At 43.6% G+C, this 21,476-nt stretch overlaps 1 protein-coding gene across 1 annotated transcript in view; it reads right to left on the bottom strand.

The window, feature by feature from the left end:
- Positions 1–16,224, bottom strand: part of KCNH5 (potassium voltage-gated channel subfamily H member 5) — a 216,557-nt gene extending 200,333 nt beyond the window's left edge. Inside the window, exon 1 of the mRNA XM_087814110.1 lies at positions 16,152–16,224. Coding sequence (XP_087670236.1) covers positions 16,152–16,224 — 73 coding nt within the window. The remainder of the gene's footprint in view (positions 1–16,151) is intronic.
- Positions 16,225–21,476: the final 5,252 nt, after the last annotated feature.

Genomic DNA, 21,476 nt, shown 5'->3' with positions numbered 1-21,476 from the left:
TCTTTGGACACTCCATTCCTTTGCAGCCTCAACATTCTTTATCCAGTGAGTATATATTAGAGTTCCTCCACGTCAGCCCCTCTTATACTTTCACCTACCTCCGTAGATTCAGTCACTCAACATTTCATATCACCAAACCAGACCTCCAGATCTTGTTATCCAAGTGGACCTCTCCTCTTTGATATCTTAAATGTACCTCAGCAGAACATGCCAATGACTTCCATTACCCTAAATCAGGTGCTTTTCTAGTGTTTCCTGTCTTAAAAAATGGGCTCACTATCCATATAATTAGGTAAGCCAGAAATCTGGAAGCCACCTTTCAACATCCTTCTCATTACCCCAATAACTAATCCATTATCAAATCTTATTAATTTTATCTCCTAAAACTCTTTCAAATATTTCCATTTCTCCAGGTCCCCACCATCACCTCCCAACTCCTGGCTCCCATCATCTCTTTCCTGGATAACTCCAATAGCTACCTAAATGGTTTTACTCCAACCCTGTCTGTGATTCCTTCGATGGATTGTCCACACTGAAGCCAAACTGGTCTTTTCAAAATTCAAAGTGGATCCTGTCCCCTCCCTGCTCTAACACCCATCATGACTTATCATGGCTCTGAATGTCCAAATCCTGTCCCTGGCCTCTAATGACCTCTAAGTATGTCCAACCTCAGTTTGCATCATTTTGCCCTTGCCCTGAGTACAATACCCACACTAATTTTTCTTATATTCTTTTAAGCTTCAAGTTCTCTCCCGCTGTAGGATCTTTTAACTTGCCATCCTCTCTGCCGAAACACCATTCCTTTGCCTCCCCATCTGGTTGGCACCTACATTTTTTGAGCTCTTAACTCAATTGTCATGAGCTCAATGAACCTTTTCCTGACCTTCTGACCAGGAAATTTCAGATCTGATGTGGTTAAGGTTCAATGAGGTCATGAATGTGATTAGCACCCTTATATGAGTCACAAGACAGCTTGCTTCCTCTGCTCTGCTCTACTCTGCTCTCCCTCGGATGAGGATACGAAGAGAGGTCAGTGTTCTGCAACCAGGACGAGGGTTCTCACCAGAACCTGACCATGCTGGCACCCTGATCTCAGACTCCCAGCCTCCAGAACTGTGAGAAATAAATGTCTGTGGTTTATAAGCTACCTAATTTATGGTATATTGTTACAGCAGCCCAGGTACACTAAGACATTGATCAATGAATCTTCGGAAAACTAGTTCTGATTTGTCCCTGCAGCTCTTAACACAGCAATTTTCAACTGGAGTGCAGCAAGAATTTTTAAAACATGCAGTAACCTATTAGCCATAGGTACTGACCTCTTTCCCCTTAGATTGTCAAATTAAAAAATGACAACAGCCAACACAATAACCATCCAGTGTGAATGCCCTGTCTTCAACCATAAATATGTGGGTCATATATTAGAGTTTCATCTTATTGGTCACGTCACATAATAAGGTTGCAACTGATTTCTTGGTACCAGAAATCCTTATATACAAGTATAGGCGCTTGATTTTTCAAAAAGTTACTTTGGAGCAAAAAGGGTAGGTCATTACTATTATAACACTTTTTAATCAATCAAAATTATACCTGTTTTTTGTCAGGTTGGCAAAAAATATATTTTTGGGTGTGCTGCAAAATTTTAGTAATTAGTTTCTGTGCCATGGGATGAAAAAGGTTAAACATCACTCTCAGTACATCCAGAGCTGTGGAAAACAGAACCTTTCTTGGGATCCGGCCTATTCCATTTCTTGAAAATGTTTACAAACATTTCATGTCCAAATGGTTCTAATACACAATGTGTTCCTGCAGGAGGGCCTAAGAATCGGGTCTTTAACCCTACCAGGTGGCCCCAGCCCAGAACATTTCAGAAGCTGCAATTCCACCCAGGAGCAGATTCTTGAATGCACCTCTGCAAGAGGCTGCATCTTGAAAACACCTCATTATATAGGGCTTGGCAACAATAGGTTTGTAGTTGTGAGTACACGAAACACAGTTTATTCTTGTATTATTATTTATTAATTATTGCGTTATTTTCCATATGAACAAGTGTAAACCTACTTTTGCCCTACCCTGTATTCTTTCAAGACCATCCAGTATCTCTCAGAGATAGACATGAAATAAAACAAGCACTGTTCCCTCAAGGGTCAGAGGGTTGAAAACTAAACCACAGGCCTCTAATTCAAAATGGCCCACGAGGAATCCTGAGTGTTTCCCAGTCTGGACTGCACATTCAGTTGGGATGGAGGTGAGGAGGGCTGGAGGGGACCACCCGAGTTACTCATCCCAAGCCCCAGCCCTCAGAGATTGTCTTAATTGCTCTGGAGTGAGATCCAGGCCTCGGCATTTGTTTTTAAATCTTCTCAGGTGGTTCTTCTGTGCAGCCAGGGTGGAGAAGCACTAACTTGCTACCGCAACAATTTCTAAATGCTGGCAGCTGCAACAGAACCTCGGGATGAGTGTCAGAAAAGCAGATTGCTGAATTCTAGCGCAGGCACGCTGAACAGGCTCCCTCGGGGCAGAACACAAAAATACAACGGCCCAGAAAAGTCTCTTGCTCAGCCAGGTTTGGAAAACTTTAATCTAGTACCTTGCTACTCAAAGTGTGGGCCAGTGTGACCTGGGAGCTTATTAGCGATGCAGAATCTGGGACCTACCCAGACCTGATGAATCAGACCTGCATTTTAACAAGACCATCAGGCAATCCCCAGCCTCATGAATGCACTCATCTCCTGCATCCTTTCCTTCTGTTTTATAAATGGGAAAGCAGCCAGGAAAGTTGAAGGGCTCGGCGAACTCAGGAAAAGGGTGTCTGGTGGGGGAAACACAGAGCCAGGCCTCGCTGCCTGAGACTTGCTATTCTATCACGCTGGGTTTCTGAACCGCTGTCTAAGCTTTTGTTTTGCTATAACATAAAGGAAGCACTTCCTTTTTACGCTGCTATTTTTTCACACAATAGGGAAATAATAACATTTGACTCAATACCCCTGCATATTAATCCCATCCCCAAAGGAGGTCATATTCAAACCCTGGGGTGAATAATCCTGGCTGACAGAAATTTCTGGAAGAAGAGAGGTTATATTCAGTCAATGAAACTAATATAAAAGTATGTGAAGTGTTTCTTCCCTTTCTACAGCAATTCCAAGAATGTTTTCCTCTGAGCCGCTCCAACAATACCTGTATCTGACGTGATTGGACAGTTCTTTGTGTTTTTTCATCTTGTTTTGTTTTTATGAAAACTGTGTATTCTGACCCAGAAATCTCGTGGACATTTAACAATAGGGTAATGGGTTAAATCTCTCTTTATCCCCCCTCCTCCCGCCCTCTATCTTTTTTTTATGAAAATCACCCTAGAGGGATATATTTCAGAGCACTAGCACAGAGAAGTTTTAAGATATTTTAAGAAGTGCTAAGACACACAAAAGAATTCTAGAGTACTGACAAAGACAGAAGACACGGAGTGGAGGGGAAGGGAAAGAACCTCACGAAAAGGCCCCGAAACACCGAATAAAACACTTTCACTGACTTACAGTTTTTCCAACATCTAGGGCTGCTTCTGAGGAAAGTCTACTGGCTTTTCCCACTGATTTCTCACTTAGTCCTACCTTTGGGGAGCGCACGGGCCAGAAATCATCGCTCTTACTCTGAACACCCTAAAGCCCTGGCGCAGACTCCTCCAGCAGAGGCGAAGAGCAGGTGGAACTGGAAGCCTGGCTCAGGGCGTTTCCAGCGGCTCCCCAGATCACCTGTCCCCGAGAAAGGACTTAAGTGCAGGTGTTCAAAGCCCCAAGTTACCCCGACCTCCACAGTCCTCTGATTCCAAGAGCTAAAGAATGCACATTCCAACATCAGTGGCCAAGAAGGGAAATTTGAAGCTTAAAGGCAACACAGTAAAACCCACAAAGCAATCATCACTGACGTTTCCTAAAAGAGACTGGCTGAAGAGGGCATTTCAACAATGCCGACGGCCAAATATTCATTATAACGTTAGGCTTTGGTTTGGGGTTAGGGTTTATTTAACAATTTACTTTGTTTCTCATCCGAATCAGGCTCTTATTAAAATCGGTAGCTCCAAGTTTCTGATCCGCAAGAACAGACTGACTGAGCTGATTGCCCGGCCTGCGACGCCCTTTTCTCCTTGCAGACATCTCGGCACACAGGCACACTGCGCTCCCCTGGGCTGCGCCCCTGTTTACTTCAAGGCAATGAAAGGGGAGCGAGATGACCGAGTGGAGCGGGTGATCTCTAGAGTGTCGCTCCAGTGGGGCTGCCTTCAGTTCTCCCCATCTCAGGGAGATCTTCCCTACCCCTATCTGTGCCCAGATCCCTGGGTCAAAACCCTGCAAGTCGTCCTGATGCTTCCTCATTCATGCCATCCAACACTTAACTAAGCCGTAATAATTCTACCAACACAACATGTCAAATGCACCCATCCCAGGCCATGCCACCATCATCTCTTGCCTGGACTATTGTCTTAATCTCCTAGCTGGTCCCCTAATATCACTCCTCCTCCCTCCAATCCAACTTGTCGTTACACAAGTAACCCTTGTGGCCAGATCTGTCCGCTTCATGGGACAGATAGAACGCAAAAGCCTGGCCCTGACTAGCCAGGCCCCTAACGGTCTCTGCCCACCCTGCTTCCCAGCTCACTCTCTTTTCTGCCCACTGCGATCCAACTGCACCGGCCTTTAAGCTCCACAAACTTAGCCAGTCCTGGTCTCTTTCTCTCCTCAGGACTGTTCACATGTTTTCTTATTGCCCGAAATCCTCTTCTGCCCACATACCATCTAGTTACCTCTTACTTTAGGTCTCAGTTGAATACAACCTCCTGATCCCATCTCCCAATTGGAATTAGTCCCTGTTACACTTGATCGCAGCACCTCCCCCCTCCCCCCCCCCCCCCGTTCCTTCAAAATGCTTCACAATTTGTAACGACATATTTGATATCAGATTTTTGAATGCCTGTCTTCCTACCAGCCTCCAAGTTCCATGAGGTCAGGGACCACGTCTGTTTGTTCATCACTGTATACCCACAAATGCTTGTTAAATAATCAAATCAAATACAAGAATTCTGATTCCTGTTTAAAGTCACACAGCAACAGATAACTATTAGAGTAATGCTAGACAATGTTAGGAATATAGATAAGGGCTGTGCAAGGTATTTTTCTTCAAAGAACTGATAATTCTGTAAAATCCCTAAGCAAAATCCCCCTGCACTCTAGAAACCTGTGAATTTAAATCATGGAGTATATATTATTTTTTAAATGTGTCTTCTAAGTGAGCTATATCTATACGTATATTTAAGTTTCATAGAACAGTAATAACAAAATTCTTGAAGCACATACAACACATTTTGTTTGGGTTAAATAAAGTCCTGGCATAGGTGGTTAAACAAAAGCATAAATAATTTATGTCAAGCCACCTCCACAACGCTGACTTCTGGTAGGTGCACTGCCCACTTCAACTATATCAGTAACAGAGTAAAAGGCCTGTATCTTCCCTGTCCTTACAATACACCTTTATCCTAATGTTCTACAAGGAAATATATATAATGTGTGTATGAGTGTGTGTGTGTCAACACATACACTTTGTACCTTCCACAATGAGGCTAATTATTATGTAATAATATTGTCAACATTAGGCAGACCATCACTATGGGAGTCTGAAATATGCAAAAAAAAATTGTTACTTTATTCAAATTTGTTCAGCTGTCATCAAAGTTAAAAATATGCCTCCATGTTTCATCTCCTTCAAGATCAAAGGTACATTTATAAGCTTTTGTGTTTCTTTGATGGCATTATTTTTCCATCTAGCCAAAGTGGTTCCAAACTCATGAGATACTTCATATTTCTGAGATTCTAGTGGTAGGAAAAATAGCAATTTCATTATAGAAGTATTTCTACACACCAAAAAAAAATGTTCAACAATTGAAAGTTTCTACTCTTAACAGTTGGTGTTTTGTTCATAAGAAGATGGGTTTCTAAAAAGAAGACTGATTAGAATCATTAGAAGGGAAATATGACTGCAATAATGGCCTATAAGATTCATAATCTCAAAATACAACAAAAAACCTTTACCTGAACACAGATCATGATGGTTTTTCTACTGGATTTTATTACAATAAAATTTCTTAAGATACCTAAAGCCATAAGACATTCACCAATTATATAATCTTGGATAAAAGCTAAGTCAGTTAAGATGTGTTTATCAGAGGGGAGGAAAGTATTACATATTTAATGATTCAGGATCATTTTTCAATCCTGTGAATAAACAAGCCTTGTTTTTGCAAATGAATTGCATCTGTTCTGAAGGGATTATACATTTTATTTGAAGTCAACCTTTTAAGGCAATGGGACACTAATGACAAGATAACTCATGAAGAATTTCAGTTAAAAGACTAGCCTAACCTGTATGCCTGGTAGAAAACAAGCACAGCTTTTCTCAATGCATTCACTATCCAATTAACTTTCTAAAGCTTTGTCCTATTTTTTTTTTTTAATTTCTACTATCTATGCACTAGGAGCTCATTGTTCAAGGAAAAGATACAGATCGCAAATTCAATTCATTTCTCTCCTTTGGCCAGATTTCCCTGGGCCAGTTACAAAAAGAGGCTGACATTTCTGCCTTCTTCAGCTTCTCCAAGCTCTGCCAGTTACTGAGGTGAAGAGAACTGATGTTCCTTTGATTCTCAGTAGTAGGTTTTTGTTGACTAGTAGGTCTTGTTGAGTTTTTGTCTTTTTCTTCTCCAACTAAATAAGCCCTTGATAAAGTGAATCCAACTGCTTTTAAGCTCAGATCCACAGGTTTATGGCAATCTAAGCTCTTAATACTTTGCTTTCCTTGGGTTAAAAGAAAGAAAAAGAAAACTCACCCAACCTTACCTTATTAAGAGAAAATAGAAAAAGTTGAATATTTATTAAGCCCTTATTATGATGAGGCACAGTGTGAGATCTGCTACATTTGTGGCTTTGCTGACTTTTTCCAGCAACCTTGCAAGGTAGTTATTATAATCCTGGAGAGTCAGAGTGTGTCTCTGTAGGCAAAGGTTCGAGCCAGGACAGTCTGCGTCATAGAGATGGAAACGCCTTTGCTCTGTTGAGAGCACTGTTTTCTGAGCTTGGAAATGCCCCACAGAGTTCCAGAAAGATTAGCAGTTACCTCGACTGTGGTTGCTCGAGTGGAGAGAGGCTGCTTTAGGAATGAATAGGGGAATGTCTTTCCACCTGTAATTCTTTCTTTGGTCCATCATATTTATGTATACTGGCTGCACATGACATCAGTTATGGACATTTCACGCCCTGAGATGAGTCAGTATACTGAATGGGTATAAATTCACTCACTCTGCACACAACACTTATGGAGGGTACAAAAGAAATACATGGCGCCCTGTCCAGGTAGCTCAATTGGTTAGAGCATCGTCCTGATACCCCAAGGTTGTGGGTTCGATCCCAGGTCAGGGCATATACAAGGAGCAACCAATGATGCATAAATAAGTGGACCAACAAATCTCTCTCTCTTCCCCCCCTCCTTCTCTTCCTTCCTCTCTCTCTCTATAAATTAATAAAGGAATTTTTTTAAAAAAGAAGTGCATGGAAAAATTCTTACCCCTAAGGATTGGTGATTGGTAATTATACCTCGATACCTTTGACAGAAATGGGGAAATACCAAAGAAACGAAGTCTGTTTGAAGCTAAAACCAATGATAAATTCAGTTCTGGCCACGCTGAGTCTTAGCGACTTGTGGGAAGTACAAGAAGAGAAACGGTGCAGGCCACTGGAAACATGGGAGGGTAAAAGCAGCACAGAGGACAAGGGTGCTCTGAAGAGGGGGTGCAGACGGAAGAAAGACAGCCGAAAGCTCAACCCGATGACCGCTCATTCTGCAGAAGGGAGGAGAGGGGCAGAAAAAAGGAACAGAAGGAGAAGCCAGGAAGAAGGGCAGGAGGAAGTGCAGAGGCAGGAAATCTAAAAGGCGGACAAGTATGCGGAGAGGGCGGGGAGCAGTCTCAGACCCCGCAAAGCCAGGAGGATCCAGCCAAACAGGAGGCCTCTGGACTCACAGGAACGCTCACCTGTACGTAACCTTCCGGGGGCTGCGACACCGCGGTACAGACAGAGATCACTTGAAAACAGACAAAAGGAAACGGTGGCCCAGAATGAAAGGCATCGACTACAGATGATGCATTCAAAGATTTAATCAGCTAAATGAGGACAATAACGAACAGCACTGACACTGATACTGCTTCTTGCCTGCCAGGCACTGTCCTTAGCACTTTGCACATATTACCTCATGTAACCCTCACTCCAGCGCCATAAGCTAGGTACTATCATTACTTGTGTTTTACAGAGGAGAAAACTAGGTACAGATAAGTAAGTCACAGAGCTAGTAAGCCTCAGAGCCAGGACCTACGGCTCTTAACCAATGTGCACACTGCCTTCGAATAAAATTAAATAAAAAGAAACATTTTTATCATTGTTTTCATTATGCCTCTCCAGTGCTTAGGTCAGTGCCTAGCACACAGGCGCTCAATAAATTTTTGTTGAATTAATAAATGAATAACTAGAAAGAGTATGAGGACCAAGCAAAAGGATGGGATTTTTTAAGGGACTTTATTCTGGGGTTATTTAAGTGTCATTGAAAATTTCCTCTATTCTCTCAATGCTATAAATACATGAAAATAAACTCATTGTGTTTTAATTTGCCTCAAATTTTAAAAAAATATGCCAGCAGACAAAAAAAGACTTACAGAAAAGGTCAGGATAAAGGTTAACTTGTCCCTCAATCCAAGTGCGTTGTTGGCGTTTCAGTTGGACTTGGTGATCGGAGGCGGGCCCTGCAGGCTCGAGAGCCAGCGTCCAGTCCCCTCGCGGCCCTGAAGGCCGCTCCTCCAGGCAAAGCACTCAGGGGACACTTCCCCTCGCCGATAAAGCTTCCCGTCAGTAACTACTAACTGCAAAACTGTCTTAAAATAATTTAATTAGAATCAATACACTTCTAAACAGTTCTTTCTCACATAAAATAGTCGAGCTTTTAAGCCCTCGGAGTAGAAACGATTTCAGCTGTACCTGAGGTTGGAATAGGTGAGCCTGAGGTCACTTACATGCTCACCTCGCGTGCCCTCGTGAGCCTCATCTGACTGGCCCTGTACAATGCGCTTTCCATGTTGAAATGAATGCACTGATTAAGAATTTTAAAGTGCAATTACCTATACAAGCTTCCTTAATAGATTTAATCAGCATTGTTTTGGGGGAAAATCAATTATGGACTTGTTTAATGTAGGAGACAAAAATCAAAAAGCCTTTATTTAACTAGTACTTAGTGCTACGTGCTCTTCACAGTAGAGGGTATAAAGTATGTGCAAGGTATGACCTATGTCCTTATAGAGCTTAGTTCGCATAGCAACATTTTCATGACTTCCCAGTTTTATGTTATTGTCGTTAGAAACCGTTATGATTGTGCACTTTAGCTCAGATCCCAAATCGCTTATCTCTTCAAATCAATAGATCCTCATACATAGTACTTATTTCTTTCTGGGACCAGACCCCAAGAAAGAAAGAAATTCATTTCAACAAAATTTCAAATAGCTTTTCAACCACTCTTCCTATCTAAATTACTCTGCTTTTTATTTAATTTTTGTACATTTTTCCATGTGAAAAAAATATATCACAAAACTACTACCTAGAATATAAACAACTATGTCCCTTTATTTTAAGACTAACCACATACAACCAAATACTAAAATAATCTCTAAAATACACACTGATTTATGAGACTATATTATTACTGCTGTCATTTGATCACCTATTTTTCAAGCCTAAACCATTCCAATATTAACTTCTACATTACATAAAATAAGGATATTTAAAGAATTCTTTTTATTCATTCCTCAGTGATAAAAGGAATCATGCCATACATTATTAAGTTAGAGAATTTAGTGGAACATACTGAGGATTTTTTTCAACTTTATTAAGGTACAATTGACAAGTAAAAATTGTATATATTTAAGGTGTTTTAAGGTGTACAACTTGATGGTTTGATATATGTGTACATTGTGAAATGATTACCACAATCAAACTAATTATTTTATCCATGACCTCACATAGTTATCATTTTCTTTCCTTTGTGTGTGTGTGACAAGAACATGAAAGGGGATTTTTTAAAAATTCTACTCAGCTGTTGATAAAGGAAAATGTTCTATAAATATCCATTTCTTAGAGCACATCAAGGCTACTTTCTTTACCTCAGTTTCCACAACAATTGCCACTGGGTTTTGGTTGTGACATATTACTTATGTTTACTTTCTTTCACGACATAGCTCTTTCATTCATAAAATTACTGTATGGCATATTTTAATTTTCCCATTAAAGCTAATTTTATTTAAGACATTTCAAAGCATATCTCAATATGTGATTTCTAACCCTCCCCAAAAGAAAAAAATCCCTAAAACCAAGATTGAGACTTGCTGATTAATATGAAATGACACCTCTTAAAGTAATATTACTTCTAATCATATTTTGGAAGTAGTTTAATAAGTTTGGAGAACTTTGAAGAATATTTGTTTTAGCTCTATATTTTATGTCAAAAGTTTGTATAATATCAAAATACTAAAATTATATCCTAGACAAGTAACCATCTGTCAATAAAATCAAAGCACTGTCATAAACTGATTCCTTCACCAATTTAATATAACTTATACCAAGACATATGCTTAAAAGAAGACATGTGCTAAAGGACAAATTTTATTGAAATATAAAATATATATTCATCCTTTCAGGAAGAACATTATTTACACAGCATTTTCTTTATATTTCTTATATATTACACCACAGTAAAAAGGTATATATAACAAACTTTGTCCACCTGCTAAAGTAAATGTTCTACTAGTCTAAAATGTATTTAAATTTACTCCTTTACATAAACTGTTTATATTAATACCCCATTCATTTAGTCACAAAACATTGGTCACCATCAACTAAAATAACATTGTAATGATTAAAAGAAAGAAATACCTTTCTTAGTTTTACTTTCTTATGTCTTATATTTTAAGTATTTTCTTCCAAGAGTAACAACTAACTATATTGATTTTAACCTTCAATGAAACTTGAGGAAAAAAGAAAGAAAACAGAAAAAGAAAAAAAAAAATGAACCACTTGGTTCACCTGTGACAGAACCTACAGTGACCTCTTGTGGTAAATGCCAACTACAGAGCTTTGGAGACAGACAAGCAACCTTTCCCCAGGCCAGGCACTGGAGAATGTGGCGGCATTGTTTGGCCCTGCCAGCAAACAGCTGTTATTAGCCATGAGAGTCGAAGATAAATATTGACTAAACCAAAGGATTTCTTTTTGGAAATCTGATCAGTACTGTCAAAATAATCATAGGGGCTCCCTTCTATCAAATACTATTCTCATTTGGTTCTGTTAGTAGGGCAGGTAAAAGGCGGCCAGTACATGGGTTTAGTACACACCCTAATTCTGGAACCAAGCAAAAGATAGACAACGAGGGCAATTTTAAGGAAAACAAGAGTGTCCTGAGATAAATAGCTGTCTAGTCAGGAAAGTACTGCATTTGTTATATAATGCACTGTGGGCCCTAAAGCAAGAGACAATCCTCTGGCTTATTTATACATATAATTTAGGAATCTGTCGGTATAATTTCAACCTCTATGATATTTTAATTGTGAAAGGGATGCGTTATAAGACCTGGGTAAACCAATGCTTCTAAAACACTACTACATGGTTTTATCAATATTTCCTGAATAGAGGTTTAGATGTTAAAGAAAATCTTTCAAGAAAAAAAAGAAATCAAGAAATTTATATCTAAAATACCCATTTTTTCACCATTTCTTTTAAATTGAATAATACTTAAAAGTTATTATCCCTTTTTGGTTTCGTTTTTCAATCATTAGTGGCTCTATCCCCTCCCCTATAGGTTCTTCTTTAAGATCTCGGTTTTTACAAACATTCATTATAACACAAAAATAATTTTGGATATTCCTACAAGAAGTAACTGACTAAAGAAAGTGCTTGTGCAGCCTGGGTACCTCAAGAAAAGTGGAAACTGAGTGCATTGAACTTCTTCTCTTGAAAGTTAAGTGCTTCAAAACTGCTACCTCTTCAGTCTTCTTTCCTGAGCCCACTGTAGTTTTTCATAGTATTTAAAATATGAAAGAGCAATATTTAACTTCTAATAAGAACACATTATTTTCGAAGTTATAATTTTTCAAAATGGCAACCTAGTTTACTGTCACCCAAAATAACCACTTCTGCCAATTTCTCAAGGAATCAATGACAACCCCTGAATCAATGTGCTGCCCAAAGACATAACCAAAGTGAAGGCCTTGTAAGTGTTTTATTTTATGTTTTTAGATCTAAAACTCCACCTGATAGTTCCAAACACTGTTACTTTATTTCAGTGATTTTTTTCCCTTTTACCCACAAGTTTACTGCTCCTTACTGCCCAATATATATTGATGAATAGCTTGCGTAAATAACTGAAACTGAAACTAATAATGTTCCCAACACAGATTGGGTCAATAAGCACTTTGGGCCGGAGGCCGTCCATGAGACGTTGGACAGGTGTAATGAACTCACCACACAGCTCCCAAACTTTCCCTACGCACCGACTTACTCCTGCCAGCCCAAAATGTCTCTAACCCTTGCCATTTATACTTTTGACCTTTACAGCTTCCTGGAGTAATAATGTGCTCTCTCTACCTACTAGAATCACATGCCAAGAATTACTTGTAATTACTTTTATTTGTCTAACATGATCTTGTCTTATATCTTAAAATGAAAAGGAGCAATCCGCTACTTCTAATATTTTGGGATTTGTCTATAAAGTATGTGTGTATCCATCCTACTCAATGGCCTTCATTGTTTTATTTTATAGACTTGGAATCACCGGTAATAATTTGAAACGCCTCCCCGTAACAGACTGAGTCAACTAAATAAGGAAAGCAAAAATCCCATCTCAGGAGACGCGAAATCACAGCAAATGGGCTATTACGCTACGCCAGGGCATACAAAATAGCACCATTCTTCTGGGAAATTACAACTGAGGGGTTTGGAATTTTATTAGGAACTCCTCACATTTAAAAACAATACCCAAATATACCGCACTTCTTGCTCTTTGCTTCTGCAGCATCAAGAAGTTCTCTGACGGATGTCTAATTGGCTGAGATTTCAGCTCAGTGACATCCATGGACAAACAAGCCTGATGTTTTGCTTTCTCTTTGTCTGTTTCCCTTTCACGTCTAATCTCTCTCTCTATATATCTCCTTCTCTCCCTCCTTCCTTCCCTCCCTCCCTCCTTCCCTCCCTCCTTCCTTCCCTCCCTTCCTCTCTGTATTTCTGTTACTTTCTACATCTCTCTGTGTGTTAAAAAAAGAGAGGTTTCTTCTGCATCTATCTTTGTATCTAGGTGGATGCTGGTCCATATGTTTATCTGCGTGAATCTCTCCATATATGTTTCTATTTCATTTTACTCTCCCTAAAAGACCTGATCTTTTCATAAGAAGCAAACGATGTTGCATCAGGAGGAGAAGCATTTCGGGGGTAAAGGTAAACAGAGCCCCAGCCTGCCTCCCCAGTTCTTAACTATATTGGGAGCGCTGCCTTCTGTTCTTTCTTCTTCCGCTGAAGCTCCACCAGCACTTCGCTTTCAGTGTTGTCCATTTAGAGAATAGTGAAGCCTTCGCTGTGACCAACTCGATCTGTCTGTGAGAATTCCGGAGGGAACTGTCTCTGTTAATCTCAGTTAAACAATCTCTCAGAATGAATGTATCTATTTCTCTGCCAAGTCATGTAGAAATGGCAACAGCTATGGGATACCCCCACGTGAATATGCGGACCAGTTTAATACTGTAATTCTCATTGTCCTGGGCTCTCCCTGTAAAGGCAGTACTGAGACTTTTCAGTATTTATTACATACAATGCACATATACTTACCCCGAGTACCTAACACATTTCCAGCAAAGCTCAGCTTTTGAGCAGTGGTATTAAAAGTCAGCCATAAGCAATTGGAGGTGGCATGTAAAATGCTAAAACAGATACATTGTCGCTTGCACGAGGTGTTAGCCACAAAAAGAAACATTAAACCAATGAAGCAGTTATGAGCACGGCATGCGAGAAGGACAGAACAATCACTAATTTGGATGGAAGATGTAAAATGGAGGCTGCAGGAGCAGATGTTTCTAAGCCACACAAGGTAAGTCTTCATTTCATGGTGTATCTGAAGTAAAAGGTAATCTAAAAACTGGCTCATAGTTCCAGTCTGTGTAAGAAGTTTCCAAGATGCTGTATTAGTAAACTGCAGTCAAGGGACCGTCATCATCTGGTTTCCCTGCAGAGCAACAGAGAGCCTATGGGTTTTCTCCTTTAGTCTGAAAAGTCCTGCCACAGACCAAGTTACAAGGAGTTGAAATAATGCAAGAGAATGAGAGAGCTGAAATAAGACTGATGTCCCTTAAATAACTGATTCTAATAACCTTTAAATTTCTCATACTGGTTGTTTTAACAGTAGTATCCCCAGTACTTTAGGTCTTGAATAATATAAATACAAGAAGGTAATAAACATAGCCATTGTCTACCATTATATATTTACATTTTATATCATCATAAAAAATCAAAAATACATTTGAAATCATACTGGAATGGCTAAAACTATTGTTTTTTATTTAGATCAGGCCTATTAGCTACTAGGTCAGACTCAAAAAGTCAACTCTAGACTTGTATAGTAGCAGGTACTGCCCACAGTGGAAGAAGAAAAGTCACACGTCAGAGTTTTGTGAAAAATTGCTTGGGACATTTAGTATGTACAGTCCCCAAATCAGGGGAAATATGTGCAAGCTGAGTTTCCGAAGAGATCTTAATATAAGAATTCCTATAGCTTAATCTACCAATTCAGGGAAAGCATAATTATATTTAATTATTTATCATTCGAGTGTGCTTTGGTCTTACCCACTAGGAGGGAACTTCCTGAGAACAGAAGTGTCTTAATCATTTTCTTATCCAAAGGACCCCACAGAGTGTCTGTTGTATAAGGACCCCCACCCTGGAAAATATTCTTTTAATGAATGAGCGAATGAATAAATAAACAGTTATGGAATTGCAGAGAGTATTTCAATCACTTTGGTCCAAGCTCTACTGTAATCAATGCAGAAATGTCTCTCTCATAATTCTCCAAGCAAGGGAATCTCAATGTAAATTAACAGACCTCTAAAGGGGGGAGGGGGGGGGACTTTAAAGGATACTTTACATATCTTCCTTATAAAATTGAAAATTATCTAAAAGAATGTAAAACAAGTAGGAGATGTAGAGATTTCAGTAAAAGGCAAAGTTTACAAGGTCTTAAAATGTGAAATATAGAACCATCCCCACTCAGAACACCTTGGGGGACATGAACGCATAGGTGGGTGGTATTTTAAAGACACAAGAAAACCTTCACATCAGTATCAAGGTAAATGGTTTTTTAAAAAATCCTTTCTCTAGTTACCTTAAAAGCACAGAAGCTATTGCTTCCCTTCTACACGGCTCCTGTTTAAGTCGAATCAAATATCATACGAATCATTATGGGCCAATGCACAATTTTAAGACAAAAGCGAGAGAGACTTCCAACACACGTTTGACCCTGGTAATTGTCTTCCCATTTTCAAGTGCTCTGTTCACTAGGTGCCACTTCAGTGACTCCCTAGCACCAGGTTCCTTTCAGCGGCGCCTACCGGGGCCCAAAAGCCAATCGAGAGAGTAAATCTTATTAAGCAGCCACTTTTGCAGCCAACTTGAAGGAAACCCTTGCACTGAGATTAACCAAACTCTAAGCATTTGTTGGGTCTCTGCAACCTACTTGGAGGGGGTGGCAACAGGAAGAGCAAGAAAAATACCCCCCCGCAGACTGGAAGTCAACTCCCCACCGGCTCCCCTCAGCGCCCCCGATCCTGCCCCTGGACAGGCGGGAGGGGGGAGCCCATCCTGAGGCGGGCAGGCGGCTAACTTTCCGCCGCCCCTCGCTCCCGCGCCCCCACCCCGCCCAGCGGGTCCCCAGGCCCCCAGGTGGGGCTGCGGGCATCCCGCCCCCTTCGGGAGAGGGGCGCGGGGCGCGCGGGGGGCGCGCGGGCGCCGCGGGGCGAGCTGAACTGCAACTCTTCTTACCGCTGGAGCGCCTGACGATGTTCTCCAAAAACGTGTTCTGCGGTGCCACCAGCCCTCGCTTGCCCCCCGGCATCCTGGGTCTGGAGAGCGGCGGCCAGGATCCGCGGCGGGGGAGGGGGGCTGCGGGGAGAGGAGGCGGAGAAGATGGAGCCGAGAGGAGAGGGGGCGCGGCGGCGGGGCCCCCCGGCGGAGTCTGCAGCCCGACCCGGATGAACAGCTCTGGGGAGGACGGCCAGGCAGTTCATGGTAGTAGCGCTTCCCCCGCCGCCGCTGCCCGGACTGTGGCGGCGCCGCACACGGGGCGCGGGAGCTGCGGGCTCCGCGGGGCACAGTGCGCCTGCGCCGCCCCCGCTGTCACCGTCCCGCCGGTGCTGATGCTCCAGCCGCCGCCGGGGCTGCTGCCGCGGGCGCCCTGGTCGCGGGCGCGCGGGCTCAGCATGTCCCCCCTGCCCCGCGCCCCGGGCCGGGGGAGCGGGAAGAGCCGGCTCAGGCCCCGCCGTCCAGTCCCTCGTGGCCCGGACGCGGACCCGGCGCGGCGCCCTCGCCCCTCGCCCCGCGGGAGCCGCCCCTCCCGCGGCTGGATCGCGGCCGCCGGCCGCCGAGCCCAACTTCTGCGGGGCCGTGCGCCCCGCGTCCGCTCCCCTCGCCGTCCCGCGGGCCGTGGGGTGGGAGAGGGAGTGGGGGACGCAGGCAGGGTGCCGCGGAGGGCAGCGCGCAGTCGGCGGGATCACAGCTCGGCTTCTCCCGCCTGGTCCGAGCCCCGAACGCGTCTGCGGGCGGAGGTGGCCCCGCTCCGCCGAGGCTGGGCGCCGAGCAGCTACTGGCCGGGCGGCGGGACGCGGGCGGCCACTGGACGCCGCGCCCCCTCCCCCTCCCCCTCCCCCTCGGGGCTTCGGCTCCGAGCTCCACGCGGGGCTCTCAGCGCCCGCCCCGCGCGCCCCGCGGAGCCCCCCGAGGCTGGGTCTGGCGCTGCGCGGGGGCAGCGCTTCCCCGGCTGCGGACCGAGCGCGGGCGGCCACGGCGAGCCGGCCTCCGGGCGAAGTTGCTGAGACGACGGCACTTAGCGCGAGGAGCCGGGGGAGGGGGCGGCAACGCACCCCGAGGGAGGGCCCGCGGCCGCGGCGGTGGCGGCGGATCCCGGGAGCCAAGCTGAGCAGGGCTGGGTGCCCACGGGCTCCCCTCTAACAGCCCTCCATCCGCTCGTACCCGTAACCGGGGGCAGGAGTGCAGCCCTTAGAAACTGAGTCCCAAAGCGGGAACGGGGGGGGGGGGGGGGGATAGGTGAGCATGCAGCGGGGAGACGGGGAGAAAGGGGGCGCTCATGCCGCGGCGTCTTCTGCTATCCAAGACAGTGGTTCTCAAAGTGGTCCCGACTGGCCGCACCTCCCAAGGACTTGTTAGAAATGCAAGTTATGGGGCTGTGTCTACCCCAGAGGGGGAGCCAGGCACCGGGGCGAGGGCCAACCCTCTGTTTCAATAAGCCCTCCGGGCACATAGGCCGCGCGGTCAGGTCTGAGAAGCACCATCCAAGGCTCCCTCTCCCGAAGCTCCCTGGGCCTGCTGAGAAAGGGCCGCGGCTCGGGCAGGGTCCAGGAGCGGCCGAGAGCGCGCTGAGGCAGGGCCGGAGGCTGGTGGCCCCGGGAAGTGGGAAGCAACGAAGGCAAAAGGAAAGCTGGACAGGGCGTCCCCTTTACCTTGGGGTCAGAATATGCTAGGTAATCCCTGTTAGAAATGGTCGAGGCTAAATTGCCCAGAAGCAGTGGGAATCCTCAGGCTGGAGTCAAAGGAAACATCCGCTCAGGGCCAGAGGGCAGCCAGAAGGAAAGGAGGGAGGGGCCCTACCTGGCTTTGTTTGGAACCCCCTAGATTACCAGTCACCGACCTCCCATTCCCATGGCTCTCTCTCCTGAGCACCCCAGGTGAGGGCCCTGGCCTGTGGGGGAGAGACATACATGCACAACCAGGACCCAGGTTTTACTTAGGGTCATTTGTTCCCTCTGCTCTCAGAAATGTCTGCGTGTTTGCCCAGAGCTTGGGCAGCTGAGCAAACCTAGAAGGCTGACTAGAGGCAAAGAGCAGTTTGCTCTGCTAGGATTCTTTCTGCAAAATAAAATCAAGACTCTGTGGAAAATAACACTGGCTATTTCAGCTTTCTACCCAAAGCACTACTGATGGGGCACTGGGGCAAGTTTCCTCCCTGGCAGCTGGAATGTCTTCTAAATCCATTGGGGTGTCTTTTGTTGAATAACAAGGGACTTGAGCACAGATTGGATCCTTGAGGTTCGCTTGTCTCCTGCAGGAGTCAAAGATGCAGCTGACGTTACAGCTTCTTCCCTGCAGTTGACAGGGTATGCGTAAGCAAAGGGGACCTGGAGAGGCCTCCTCAAGCAGATGGATTTCCCCCCTCGGTGAGTTTTGGGGGGGTTTCCTTTTTACGAATGTATTGGGGTGACACTACTTAACAAAATTATACAGGTTTCAGGTGCACAGTTCTATAACACATCATCTGTACACTGTATTGTGCAGTTTACCACCCTAAGTCAAGTCTCCTTCCATCACCACTTATCCCCACTATTCCCTCCTCCACCTCCCCCTACCCACTCTCAGTGTCCATGAGTTGTTTTTCTTTTTTTTTTTTCTTTTTTGCTCAATCCCTTCATCACCCCCACCCAACCCCCAAAGAGGACATACAGATGGCCAATAGATATATGAGAAGATGCTCGATGTCACTAATCATCAGAAAAGTGCAAATTAAAATCTTGGATGAGTTTTTGTATGACCTTTGTTCATGGCGACTAGGCTAGTGTACAGACAGATCATGGTCCTAGACCAGCAATTTTGAACCAGTGTGCTGTGGCCGCAAGAATTTTTAAAACATGCAATGCGCAACTATATAGTAAAAGAAACTGACCTCTTTTCCATTAGATTTTCAAATTAAAAAAATAACAGCCAATACAACAATAGCCGTCCGGTGTAAGTGAATCAAAATTATATCTATTTCTTGTCAGATCAGCAAAAAATATGTCTTTTTTGGTGTGCCACAGAATTTTAGTAATTAGTTTAGGTGTGCCATGAGATGAAAAAGGCTGAAAATCGCTGTTCTAGACTAATCAGCCATTCACAGACTGGGGTTGTGCACAGGCAGGCTAATGTTTTTAAAATATATACACATATAATTCATAGATTACTATCCTAGACTTCTAACATGATTTGATAAATCCATCATCAACATTAAAAGGAAACAGTTCAAATCCATAGGCTGGTTTGCACCTCATGGGCTGCCCACTCTCGCCTCTGGGTGTTGATAAGATCTCAGCTGCCCAGCATTTCCCGTCTAGTAGAAGCGCCCCTGTTCTAAATCACTGATCTGTGGGAGCATTAGCTCACACTTCTCAAAGAGGAAACTCCTTTGGACCCATTAAGACACAGTCACACAGTCCCTGGTAGAACTTCCCGTTCGTTTCCATTTGTGGATTTAATTAAAAAGACACTTATCCTTTCTTCTTTGTCCTTAACTGCACAGCATTATAGCTTTGGATTATTTTAATTATTGTAAAAAATAATAGTTAGAAAGTATCAAATCCTCAGTTTACACACTTTTCTTAATCTCCTGTTTGAAGTTTTCATTTCACAGAGGAAGTAACAGAGAGCTCAGATGAAGTGCCTCGTCCAAGATGACACGGTGCTTTAGAGGCTGCATTGAGACTAGAATCAGGTCTCCTGATGACCCTGTAGCCAGAGCACCTTGTAAATAATAGAAAATAATCTGATTTGGGCCTATGTTGTAATAACCAGCAACATCCAGTGACCTCTATTGCCATAATTCATTTTGTAGCACGAGAGAGAAGAGAAACCCCTGACAACGTGCAACGGCTCATAGTCAAAATAGAGCTTCAAAAAAATAGAGCAGCAACGTGTGGACTTACTGACCCTAAGGCATGTGCCGGCAGATTGTAGCTAGGTCCCAATACAGCGCTTCAAAAGCATTTTGCAGACAGAGCCCATATGTTATAACCAAGACATAGGACTTAACAGGTGAGAGAGAGACAGGAATCTAAAAGCTTCAATGCCCCTCCTTAGAGAATTTTTAAATATAGTTTTTTTCTCAGCAGCTGTAATTATATGTAAACTCTCAGAAATGCATTAGAAATAGGCGCAGTCTGACAATGTTCAATCCCTTATGTGAAAATGGCCTACCCGCAACGCTCTAGAATGATTTTCCTCCCCATCCCTGCTCTGTTTCTGAGCTAACCTCATTGAAGGTTTAAGGTACCATCTTTGGATGCTAAATGGGTGGCTCTGATGGAGGAGGAATGGGAGGAAGGAAGAAAGGAGAGGGCCAGAAGTTCTCCACCCTGGCCTCCAGGGTTGGCCTCATCAGCAGTAGTATCAGTTCAAACCGTTTTCCCTCCCCAGCCCATTCCCCAAGTCTCACTCTCTGCCTTCCCCCAGAGCCCTACCGCAGCTCCAGCAGTGAAATATCCAGACATTGCTCAATTCCTTTACATGTGCAAAGTCCCACACTTACACTTATAGCCTTCCTACTTGCCCCCTTTCTGCTTCCCCTCCCCCACAATCTAAGTTGAGAGAAAGCAGAGTAAAGATGTAGTATTGTGTAGAGAGAGGCTCAGTGCTTGGACTCTGGACCCAGACTGCCTGGAATTTATTCTTGCATCTGCTGCTTACTAATTATATAACCTAGGGCAAGCTATTTCACCTCAATTTCCCCCTTTATGAAATGGGGATAAAATTACCTATTGAATAGGGCTGTTAGGAGAATTAAATGAGCTCCTATTTGAAAACCATTTAAACTAATATCTGTCATGTAACAAGCACCATGTAAGTGTTTGAAAGTAAATAAGCCTTTTTATCTGCTTTCCTTTATTTACAGTAAAAGCTATAGGCAGTGGTCACTAATAATGTCCACCAATATCCAGTTGTCTTTTGCACCTCCTTGAAATGAGCTGTGGCCATAAACTAGATCTGGTCAATGAAATGTGAATGGAGGTGATGTGCAACAGCAGGTGAGAGCCAGGCCTCAGTTCTCAATGCTCCTCTCCCTCTGCCTCAGTGACTATGGAATGCTGAACAACACAAGGAGAACAGCTGACCTGGAGAGTTTCCTAGACCTGCCAGTGACATTACAGAAGCAGGAAATTCACTTCTGTTGTGTTAACACACTGAGATTCTGGCACTATTTGTTACTGTATCATAACCTAGTGTATCCTGACTGATGTAGGTTGTGAACTTGCTTTAGGTACAGGAAGTTAGGGGAATAATAATTCCCTGCCTGCACATTAAAATCACCTAGGGAGCTTATCAAAA

This window comes from Miniopterus natalensis, chromosome 1 (assembly GCF_054644295.1).
Source record: "Miniopterus natalensis isolate mMinNat1 chromosome 1, mMinNat1.hap1, whole genome shotgun sequence".
Lineage (NCBI taxonomy): Eukaryota > Metazoa > Chordata > Mammalia > Chiroptera > Miniopteridae > Miniopterus > Miniopterus natalensis.
This window is presented reverse-complemented; position numbering and strand designations above follow the sequence as displayed.